General features: G+C 38.2%; 1 protein-coding gene across 2 annotated transcripts in view; it reads left to right on the top strand.

The window, feature by feature from the left end:
• map3k9 (mitogen-activated protein kinase kinase kinase 9) overlaps positions 1-12665 on the top strand; it is a 150514-nt gene that overhangs the window by 8361 nt on the left and 129488 nt on the right. For both annotated transcript variants that reach the window (XR_005631310.1, XM_039741833.1), the window contains exon 2: positions 9501-9914. Coding sequence is in view for 1 of the 2 variants with exons in the window: in XM_039741833.1 (XP_039597767.1) it covers positions 9501-9914 (414 nt within the window). In the remaining variant the exon portion in view is untranslated. The remainder of the gene's footprint in view (positions 1-9500; positions 9915-12665) is intronic.

The raw sequence follows: 12665 nt of genomic DNA, 5'->3' as shown, positions 1-12665 counted from the left end.
CGGGTGATTATTTATATTGATTTGCATATTAAAATATGCAAAATTATGGGAGGTTTTGGGGTGGGACAGCAGGCGAATGCATGTGCCTGCCTATTCATACTGACTGGGATTTATGGAGCTGAAGTGCATGGAAGTTGGCTTATGCACGGTTTTCTGCATCTGAATTTTTTGTGTGTATGCACAGTTTTACTTTTTTGCTGTTCTACACTGAGCATTATGCATGATGTTACTGGTTCTTTCATTTTTTCAAGTCTGTTTTGTTTTTTAATATTTGTCCCAACTTTAACACTTCCAGTGTTGAAACAATCTTTTCAGTTGTATATTAATTCTTGATTTCAGATCTCCTGTAAAACTGCCTTTGTTTTGCTGTTGTCAGGTATATGAGTGGTCACACTTTCATTTTTTGATTGTCTGCTTTTGACTGTGTACTAATTCAGATTTTGAATTTGGAAATTAGTTTAGCTATTGATTAGGGCTGGGTGTTAGGACTGATAGCCCAATTTGATTCGACTTCAGTTCACAATATCCTGATTCAGTAGCTATTTTATCTTGGGTGAACTACCATGCACTAATGTATTTGATGTGCTGTTTTTTTTTTTTTTCCAACAGATTACTTAACCATGCGTAGAGAACATTAATATAATTTCAGTAACACATAATTTGAAGGGTGTCTAAATAGTGGCTTCAAGTATTGCTTCTTCAGTTCTTCAGCGTCATTCCATGCTTATGCATATTTTATGATTAGTAATGAACAGTTAACAGTATTTGCAAAATGTGGAGCAAAATATCATTGCGTCTTCACAGCACTGCCCTCATTCAAAATGAATCATAATTGAATTAACATGTATCACCACATCAGAATGTACATATATTCTAAGGTGCTCCTTGTTTTAATACAATGCAGTGGCATCTACTATATAAAACATCTGTCATCCTGCAAATATTATAAAATAATCAAATATTCTTTTTTTATGTAATAAATGTTATTCAGTAAACCGTGTGTTAAGACATCTGTAGAAATGCTCATTACAGTTGGATTGAATGCTAAGCCTCTGTTTTTATATATCATGATTATGTAGGAGCATTAAATCTCATTATCTTTTCATCTCTTCTTACAAACATGTTACAGTTCAAGTTAAATGATCACACCTCATCTGATCTGGTAATGCTGGTTCGCTCTCAAAGCAGGCAAAAATCTGTTTCTGCATAATGGGATAAAAGTGGTAATAAGGAGCATGTGCACGTGTGTGTCATGCTTGCCTTTTTTCCTTTTATAAACTGCTGATGCAGTGTTGTGTCTTAACCACTTATTAGGACTTCTGCAGTAATTTGTCTACCTGTAGTTGTGCATTCATTCACGAGTATGGTATCGACTTTCTCTGTACTACTGATGCTTTAAAAATGCTAGTACTGTTACATTTTCAGAACTTTGATATTGACCTGATACCAAACAGTTTGTTCTGTCACATCCCTAATTTTCTGTCTTGTGTTTCATGCTGATTTCCTTGTTTCTTGTAGCTGCATCATATACGTTACAATACTTCCAGGTGAACACTCACTAACTGTCCCCTCTCACATGTGCACAATCCTGTTTGATTTTTGTCAGGGCCAGACTGGTTGCATTGAGATGTTAGGTATGTCCGTAAAAAGAATTGGTGAACACCAAAGCATGTTGCAATAAAGATGTATGATTTCGAACGATGAGAAGGAAGAATTGAGATTGATGAACCAATTTTTTTTTTTTTTTTTTTCTTAATGAAATACACGGTAATCTTAAACTTAATAACACAAAACTGAATCCTGTAGACACAGGAAATTCCACCTTCTTAAAAGGTCAAATACTGAGCCTGCTTACACTCTTACTATTTACAAAGAAGATGCATGTAATTTTTGCAAAGGAGAAAGGTCAGCAAATGCAAGACTTACAAAACACAATAGGCACATTTGACATTTTATGTAGCCCTGTTACAACACTATTTGTAGAGCATATCATATAGAATTGGAAAACACAAAGATCTGCCCCCTTTTTTTTTTTTTCTTTTCATGCCATCTGTTGGTGAATTGTACCTGTGTCAAGTAGTAAGATCAGTTAAGGCAGCAGTAATTGCAGATCTACATACATTTTAGTCATAATTCCCCTCTTTATGGTGAAGTAGAGACACTAAGGCTGTTTCGGGAAACCTTCATGCTTCTGAAAACTTGTCAAAATTAAAGTATTTGGCCATATGTGACAAGTCAGTGGTGAAAATAGTAGATCCTAACCATGTGCTGCTTTGTCTGTAAACATTTCTCTTAATGATGCATACTGAAAACACAGCAGTTGGCAGAAATGTGTCTAGTAAATAAATGCTGTAGCCAAAAAAACTCTACATGCAGGGTAATGAATCATTCACAATGTGACTTTTGTATTTATCAGCCTTTTTTTTTTTGGTAACCTTTTCAGTTATTTCCTGTCAAAGTGACATTCACTATGCTACTAAATCTAAATGCTTCACATTTGCAACATCTTGAGTTTAAATCCCACACTTTGATATTGTTTGAACATTCCCCCAGATAATCATTAGAAGCATTATGATAAGAACAGACCGTTTAGTCCAACAAACTCATCCATCCTATTCTTCTAGACTGTCCAAAATCTCATCAAGTTGAGATTTGAAGTCGTACTCTCAACCACAACACTACTTGGTCATTTATTTGTGTGAAGATAAACTTTTAACATTTATGTAATATCTGCGCTTAAATTTCCTGCCATCTCCCCCTGTTTTTGTTTTAAACTTTACAGTAAAAGCTGGGATGCATTATACCAATTCCTTTAATTTATTGAAGACTTCAATCACACTGTGGTGGGCTGGTGCCCTGCCCGAGGATTTTTTCCTGCCTTGTGCCCTGTGTCGGCTGGTTTTGGCTCCATCAGACCTATGTGACCCTGCGCTAGGATATAGCCGGTTAGATGATGACTGACTTCAATGATAGCCCCTCTTAATCTCAGTTTGCTTAAACTGAAATGGTTCAGCTCCTTCAATCTCTCTTCATGGTTCATACTTCGCAGTCCTAGAATCGGCTTAGTTGCTCTTCTCTAACCTTTCTGTAGTACAGTGGACCCTTGACTTAAGAACAGAATTCGTTCACGAGGGCTGGTTGTAACTCAAGTTGCTTGTAAGTCGAGACTATTTTTCCCATAAGAAATAATATAAATACCCATAATACATTCCGAACCTCCCACAGCAACACTTATGTAAACTTTTCATAATAAAAAAGGGTTGTATAATGTGCATAATTTAGCAAAAACACCAATAATTTTTCTAATGTACTAACCAAACAGTTACCAAACCAACCAAAAGTGCCTAGCCTACCAGAAACAACAATTTCATACTGTACTCACCATTTAACTTGACATCTTTGGCTTGCAGAGGAGGAGGAGAATGAAATGGAAGGTGGTTGTTTGGAAGGAGAGCCCCCTTAAGAACATCAGGACTCAGCCTCTCTGGTGTCCTTTCTCTCCTTGGGAGAGGCTGTAGCCCACTAGGACCTGCTTCTGGCTCACTAGGTCTCAACCTTTTCGGAAATAAAAACTGGTCTAAGGTTGCCTGTTTCTGTCTTTTCTTTAACACAGTTCTGTAGTATGACATGACATTGTCATTAAGCAAGTTAATGCAACGATTAGCTTTTTCTGTCTGGGTGGGTCTTCTCTACAAATGTTTGTAGCTCTGTCCATTTTTTCAGGATGTCCTTTATTTCAGAAGAGGACATTTGCTGCACTAATTGTTGATCCTCCCCCTCCTCTTCAGAAAGTCCTCCTTGGTATATAGCTTCTTACAGTTAGCTATAACCTGCTGGTCTATAGGCTGCAGGAGAGGAGTTGTATTAGGTGGGAGGAAATCTACTGTAAGCTATGGGAATTCTTCAGCCAACTCTTCCAAGTCTCTTGGGTGAGCCGGAGCATTGTCCATGATGAAGAGAGCCTTGAGTGGTAAGCCTTTGTCCTCTAGATATTTCTTAACAGTAGGACAGAAAACCAAACAATAATAAAGAAAATGAACACAGTACTGAGGCATCAATATTATGTTATATAACTAAAGTATAATCCCCTTCGACTTGTACTCCACTGATCATAATATATAGTCTAACATCCTCTTAATTTTTTGATCACTTCTGTCCCCTGTCTTAATGTAAATTGTGACTTGTTTACTATGACTCCCAGGTCCTTCTCATATGGTATACTTGCAAGTTTTAGACCTCCCATTGTGTATTCTAATGTAGATTTTCCTCAGAGTACTCTGGTGTTCTTTCCACATGCCCCAAAGATACGCTGATTAGGTTGATTGGCAAATTCAAATTGTTTGTATGAATTTGTGTGGACTCTAACAATGGACTGGCATCCTGTCTAGTTTGAGAGCAGTTTCCGGATGCTGATTGATAAACGTTCTGGGCATAATGGCACTCAACTTGGTTTTCATTGTCTCCATCACTACTACTGCCAGAGGGTTGAAAGTGCATCCCATAACTGAGCCAGTCTTTTTAATTAGCTTCTTAATTCAGCAGCCCTTTCCTGAAGTAATGCCCAGCACAACACAGTGCAAAAAAAATGGCACTTCTAGCATTCTTACTAAGAGAGCTGTTTTAAATAATTCAGGTTTGTTTTCTTGTTTTATAATTTTTTAAGCCTGTAATTAATACTGCTTAATTTTCTCAGTCCCACCCTATCTAAGGATCTGGGGATAGTAGCAGTTGGCTTGAGACAAGAATTGGCCTTGAGTATTTTGCTCTGTTTCACCCCTTTTTTTTTTTTTTTTTTAAAAGGAAATACCTGTTTTTATTATATTAGGGAATTAAACCCTCTAAACCCCCTCCAGCAATATGCACTATAAAGGCACCTTCAGGGAATGAATCTGCTTATGTAAATAGAAAGTATTTCCACTCTATTAATGTGCCACTCTATAGTGCACAGAAAGTGTGTTGCAGTGTGCAAGCATGTACCTGAAGAAATGCTCTGTGATGACTCTGAACCACCAAATGATCAGCCAAGTCGGACAGTGTTACAACTTTGTTTGAATATAATTAGCAGAATGTAAAAACAGGTATAGCCTTACAGCCCGATCGCTGTAAACACTTTTTTTAAAATGAGTTTTAAGCACAGGGAAAAAGGCGAACATTTGAAAAAAGAGAAAAGTAACATTGCAACAATTCACGCCACGAACTGAAAAATTAACTTTGAAAAATCCGTAATACAAAAACCACCAAGAAAACTAACCTTGCATGAGTCGAGTTCTGGCATGAAGTGTTTTCCTTCAGGTGTTTTCTCTCTTGTGATTTCTTGGGTTTCTGGTGTTTTAGCTGTTTAGCTGGTGGGAGCGAAAGCCTCATGCAGCCATTCCAAAAAGAAAGTTCTTGTGACCCAACCCTTCGTGTTTGCCCTCCACATTACTGGCAGTCTGGCTTTGTTTACATTGTGCTGCTTGAAAGCATGAGGGTTCTCAAATTGGTAAATGAATAAACTGGTAAACAGTTTTTCCACCTCTTCCAGCACTTGAAGCCTCTGCCTGGTTAACACTGTAACTCCTTTTGCAATATCAGCTGCTTTAATAGATTCTTTCTGCTTTAGAATAGTCGAAATCGTAGATTTTGACTTCTTGTACTCGGTGGCAAGATCAGTAACACGAACGCCACGCTCAGACTTTTCAATAATTTCTTTCTTTACTTCGATTTCAGTTTTCTTCAAAACTTTCTTCTCACCACTCTTCACTTGCTTAGAAGCCATAGTTAACTGCAAAAGCACACGAAATACTGTAGAGCACAAAGAGAGTGTAGTTAAAGCACGCACGTCTGACTGAGAACAATGAACAGGGAGCGTCTCTCTCTCTCTTTCTTTCTTTCTTTCTTGTACCCCACCTCCCCTTCGGCAGAATGCAGGCAGTATGTGCACACGAACCATCCCCCAACTCCACCCCCGGCACAGACAGGCAGGCAAACATGTGCAGCAATCTCCCCCTCCCCAGCAGACACGTGGCTCTCTCGCTCTCTCTCTCTGCAGCAGACAGGCAGTCTGACCGAGAACAATGCAAAACGAGCGCACAAACAGAAAGGGAAACTGGCTTCTTCATTTGGCGAACATTTTGGTCGTGAACCGAGACGTTTGTGAACCAAAGTTCCACTGTGTGTGTGTATGTGTGTGTGTGTATATATGTATGTATATATATATATATATATATATATGTGTATGTATGTATGTGTGTATGTGTATGTACAGGGATTGCAGAATTATTAGGCAATTTGTATTTTTGAGGATTAATTTTAATATGGAACAAACACAGTGCTATCAGTGAATCCAAAATGTTAATAAACCTGAATGTTTCACAACGGAAATGTGAGTGTGAACATCATCAGGGAATACATATGTGCGCACAATTATTAGGCAACTATTAGTGTGCAGATTTATTATGCAACTAAAGGAAAAATGAAAATTTTCCCATCTCACTTGTTTATTTTATCTGTTATAGTGAGAATAATAAACAAACACCTCAAAATTTACAAATAAACATCTCTGACATTTCAAAAAAAATAAATAAATCAATCAATGAATGACCAATATAGCGACCCTTCTTTCCAATAACAGTCATAAGCCTTTCCATTCATGGAGTCTGTCAGTTTCTTGATCTGTTGACGATCAGCTTTTTGTGGAGCAGTGACTACAGCCTCCCAGACACTCTTCAGAGAGGTGTATTGTTTTTCTCCCCCGTAAATCTAGCGTTTAAGAAGTGCCCACAAGTTCTCGATAGGGTTTAGGTCAGATGAGGAAGGGGGGCCATGTCATTATTCCTTCATCTTTAAGGCCTTTACTGGCTGGCCACGCAGTGGAGAACTTCGATGCAAGTGATGGAGCATTGGCCTGCATAAAAATCATGGTCTTTTTCCTGTATCACTGTTTGAAGAAAGTGTCTTCGAAAAACTGGCAGTAGGTTTGGGAGTTGATTTTGAGTTCATCTTCAATGCAAAAGGGTCCAACTAGCTCATCTTTAAAAATACCAGCTCATACCAGTACCCCACCTACACGTTGGTGTGGAGCTCTGTGCCCATTACTGATCCACAGGTCCATCCATCTGGTCCATCAAGAGTCACTCTCATCTCATCGGTCCATAAAACATTTGAAAAAAATCTGTCTTCAGATATTTCTTGGCCCAGTTTTGACGTTTCAACTTATGTTTCTTGTTCAGTGGTGGTTGGGTTTCAGCCCTCCTTACCTTGGCCATGTCTTTGAGCACTGAACACCTTGTACTTCTGGGCACTCCAGGTAGGCTGCAGCTCTGGAATATGAAAGTACTGGAGGATAATGGGTTCCTGGTAGCTTCACGTTTGATTCTTCTCAAATCTTTGGCAGCTAATTTGCATCTTTTGTTCTCAACACGTTTCTTGCGACCCTGTTGACTATTTGCAACAAAATGTTTGATGGTTCTGTGATCACACACCAATATCTTAGCAATTCCAAAAGTGCTGCATCCCTCTGAAAGACTTTTTACAATTTTTGACTTTTCAGAGTCAGTTAAATCTCTTTTTTGGCCCATTTTGGCCTATGTTGATTTAAAATTTCACGGTGTCAACAAATCCCAAAAAAGGGACAAGTAGCAATAAGAGGCTGGAAAAAGTAAATTTGAGCATAACGAAGAGCTGGAAGATCAATAAACACTAATTAGGTCAATTGGCAACATGATTGGGTATAAAAAGAGCTTCTCAGAGTGGCAGTGTCTCTCAGAAGCCAAGATTGGAAGAGGATCACCAATTCCCACAATGTTGCGCAGAAAGATAGTGGAGCAATATCAGAAAGGTGTTTCCCAGCAAAAAATTGCAAAGACTTTGCATCTATCATCATCAACTGTGCATAACATCATCTGAAGATTCAGAGAATCTGGAATAATCTCTGTGCGTAAGGGTCAAGGCCGTAAAACCATACTGGATGCCCGTGATCTCCGAGGCCCTTAAACGACACTGCACCACAAACAGGAATGCTACTGTAAAGGAAATAGAGGCCTGTATTAGACAAGAATGGGAGAGCATTCCTATTTCTAAACTTGAGAAACTGGTCTCCTCGGTCCCCAGACGTCTGAGTGTTGCAAGAAGAAGGGGAGATGCCACACAGTGGTGAAAATGGCCTTGTCCCAACTTTTTTGGGATTTGTTGACACCATGAAATTCGTAATCAACATATTTTTCCCTTAAAATGATACATTTTCTCAGTTTAAACTTTTGTTCTGTTATTTATGTTCTATTCTGAATAAAATATTAGAAGTTGGCACCTCCACATCATTGCATTCAGTTTTTATTCACGATTTGTATAGTGTCCCAAATTTTTGGAATCCGGTTTTGTGTATATATATATATATATATATATATATATATATTTATTATTATTGTCAGGGATGCCAGGGGCCATGACCCGCCGGGACGACATGAAGGACGGATGTGGGTCTGCACCCACCCTGGATCACATGGGGTTGCCTTGGTTGCTCTGGGGCCACGGGTACAGGGTATGGAAGCTCCACCCTGTAGGGCCCGTGGTCACCACTCAGGAGGCCCCAATGCCTTGGGGACCTGTTACCCCAGCACTTACGCCACACCAGGAAGTGCTGGGGGGAAGGTTTATGACGGCGCCCGGAGAGCAGCCGGGAGGACAGCCGGCACTTCCGCCACACTGGGGCGTGGCCAGAGGAGGAATGCCGGGAACACCTGGTGCTCATCCGGGAACCATATAAAAGGGGCCGTCTCCATTCATTCGAGGCTGGAGTCGGGTGGAAGGAGGACGAGGCAGATGAGAGTGGAGGCGACCCGAAGACAAGGCATTGTGGCCAGGACTGTGTTTGGGGTTTGTGTGCACTGTTTGGACTGGGTCTTAGTGACCATTATTTGGGTCTGTGTGACCAAATAATCTGTAAATATTGTAAATAAACGTGTTTGTGGGTGACATGAACGTGTCTGCCTGTCTGTGTCCGGGCCAACTTCCACTATATATATATATATATATATATATATATATATATATATATATATATATATATATATGTATATATATATATATATATATGTATATATATATATATATATATATATATATATATATATATATATATATATGTATATATATATATGTATATATATATATATATATATATGTATATGCCAGCAACACTCATGTCAATGACAACACAATTACATTGTCAATCATGTTACGTTATTATTAAAATGTTTCCTTTTCTTTTTCATTACTTCTTTAACACACTACTTCTCCGCTGCGAAGTGCGGGTATTTTGCTAGTTTTATGATAAAGTGTAGCTTCAGCAAACCTAGAACGGCACATTTGAGTAATATGTACTGGAGAGTGTTTTGTTTAAAAAACCAGAGCTATGGGTGGAACAAAAACATTTTTAATGTGATTATTATATATATTTGACAGTCAGATTATGCTGATATGTACTAATATTTTTTTTTCTTTTCACTTTTGCCTTTTGACAGTTTTGGAAATTGATTTTACTGAGCTGGTCCTGGAAGAGATTATTGGAGTTGGTGGTTTTGGAAAAGTGTATAGGGCTGTTTGGTGTGGTGAAGAAGTGGCAGTCAAGGCAGCCAGAAGAGACCCAGATGAAGAAGTTGACCAGACGCTGGAAAATGTCCGACAAGAAGCAAAGCTTTTTGCAATGCTGCGGCACCCTAACATTATGGGTCTGTGTGGAGTTTGCTTGCAAGAGCCCAACCTTTGCCTTGTCATGGAATATGCTCGTGGGGGTTCTCTCAATCGGGTACTGTCAGGAAAAAGAATTCCTCCAAATGTGCTTGTTGACTGGGCTGTACAGATTGCAAGAGGGATGCACTACCTACATTGTGAGGCCATCGTACCCATTCTACACCGTGACCTCAAGTCCAGCAACAGTAAGCATAATTCTTCAGATTCCTATTAATCCTTAGCTGCTTAAGTATCTAGATTGATATCAAAGTATAATTATATAAAGTGAGGTGATGTTCACGAAATATGAAACCATCCGTGTACAGCTAAGAGTAATATTATACCTTTTAATACCCATCAATTTAGATTAAAAAAAAAAGCCCCAGATTGGCTGCTTTGTTTTGTTTTTATGTTTAAGTGGTATATTGTATAGTTGTATATTGTAATATAAAAATACATTATATACTGAAGTGTTTTTTATATCCAATTTATTCTGAGATAGCTAGATACATGGGTTGATTTGAGGACTGCTTTGTTTTCTGCACTGCTTTTAAATTTGAGGATGAAACTGTTTTAACGATAAATCACAGAGCGCCAAGGGACAGAAGAAATCTCAACAGAGAGAACCAAACTACTAATGCATCCACTGGGTTTGAAGTTTGTGCAGATTCTATGTGGAACCTTTGGAATAATTACTGATTTTTCTTGATTTAAATCCATTATCAAAACCGGAACTACTTCTGAAAATTTTTGTAATGGGAATTACTACAATGAGGTCACAGATTATAAAAAGATTTATTCTGTAATAAAAAATGTACAAAGAATGGCAGGGAAATGTAAACAAAAGTATTAACAAAAAAGGAAAGCAACAAAACCTAAAATCTCCCTGGGCTCACCTGTAAAAATGGTTATTGTGGTTTTTAATTTTTAGCAGGGATGTTTAGTCTAGTCTATATTTTTTGGACGTGTGTGTATGTATGTATGTGTGTGTGTGTGTGTATGTGTATATATAGATATAGATAGATAGATAGAGAGATATATATATAGAGAGATAGATATAGATATAGATATAGATATATATAGATATAGATATATATAGAGAGATATAGATATATATATATATATGAGAGAGATAGAGATATAGATATAGATATATATATAGAGAGAGAGCAAAATACCAAGGCCGCTTGTGCATGTCATGTGTTAAAGAAGTTATGAAAAAGAAAAGGAAACATTTTAAAAATAATGTAACATGATTGTCAAAGTAATTGTTTGTGTATTTGGTGGCAGCGTCACAAAGTTATTTTCATCTAGCTGCATCAGAAAATGTACCACGACGTCTGACACGCCTCCTTTTACTGTTTTCTCACAGCTGGATTGCTGCTGTCATATATATATACACACACACACACACACACACACACACACACACACACACACACATACATACACATACATATCTTCATATCTATATACATATCTACATATACACATATATATATATATATATATACACATACATACCTATTTACATCATATATACACACACATACATACACACACACAAATTATATATATATGTGTGTGTGTATATATATACACATACATATACTTGTGTGTATGTTTGTACAGTATGTGTCTATATGTGTGTGTATAGGTTTGGTCACTGAGTGCAAGGGGAAAATAATAAATTATAGTCTATAAGTTATTAAACAGTAAAACATTAACGTTTTAAGAAGTACAGGTACATTGAAATTACATTTTCTATGTGAACGCTCAAATTTGTGCCTCTGGTAATGTGCCTTACCGGCATTTAAAGAAAATTAGTTTTGTGTCCTCTGCAGTGTTAAGAGAGAAAGGCTTTGGTTTGGGATAAAAGGAAAAAAGGTGTAAAGAAAGGAAAGTTGCCTTTTCTTTTATATAGTATAGAGATGTGTTCGCTGACGTTATGATCGCCTTTTGGGGACAGTCGCGGTGGGTCTTGTGTAGACTGGTGAGACGTCCCCGCCATTAATCGGCTGTGATGGCACTGTCAGTCCTCCACTCCTGTGCGTGTCTTCATAATCCGAGGTGAGGACCTCATAATCGTATACGTGCAAAAGAAAGTGTGAATCGCCTTAATATTATTTTGCCGTGGTGTAGAAAAGGGGTGCCGTGTTTGCACTTGTCTGGGCTATAGCGCAGAGGGAGGATGAAAAAAATTAAAAGTGCTCACTTTGACTTAAGGCAGAAGCGCAGTCAGCGTCTCAAAGGCCGGCACAGCTATGCACGCACGCTGGCTGCTCGACTTTTGCTGGGCAGGAGACCCCAGTTTTGCAGACACGCTCATGATATCAAAAGTCTCAGCGCTCTTTGGAGGTCATTCATATATATATAGCAAAATACCCGCCAGAGCGGAGAAGTAGTGTGTTAAAGAAGTAATGAAAAGAAAAGGAAACATTTTAATAATAACGTAACATGATTGACATTGTCATGAGTGTTGCTGTCATATATATGCCTGCCTAAATAAGTCACCCTCGCTTTGCTCTTACTTTTTACCGCTCATTTAATCATGGCTAGTGGCGGAAAAATTATAAAATGGAAGGAGGATGGCTTTACCAAAACAATTATTGATGGCTTAATCGATTATTCATAAAGCTTGAATTGGTGATCTGTTTTTCTGTGTTAACCTCATATTTTTTCATACTTCTTCTCAAACTAAGGTGGTGCGAGGGTAAAATGAATCGGGATGCGCTGATCAATGTAATCGGTGTACCAGGAAATCATGCATTGACAAAAGTTCCCCTTTGCTTGTAATGCAAAGTGTGATTAAATGCATTATTTTTAACGCTATGGAGCACATGCATCAAGCTTCTCAGCTGTGCTTGTGCTAAGAAAAGGAAAGATTTTAAAAATAACGTAACACGATTGTCAATGTGACCTTTTGTAAGTAGTGCCTGGAGGATTCAGTGTGTAGA

Source organism: Polypterus senegalus, chromosome 18 (assembly GCF_016835505.1).
Source record: "Polypterus senegalus isolate Bchr_013 chromosome 18, ASM1683550v1, whole genome shotgun sequence".
Classification (NCBI taxonomy): Eukaryota; Metazoa; Chordata; class Cladistia; order Polypteriformes; family Polypteridae; genus Polypterus; species Polypterus senegalus.
Note: the sequence above shows the minus strand (reverse complement) of the source record. Positions and strands in the feature narration are given on the sequence as shown.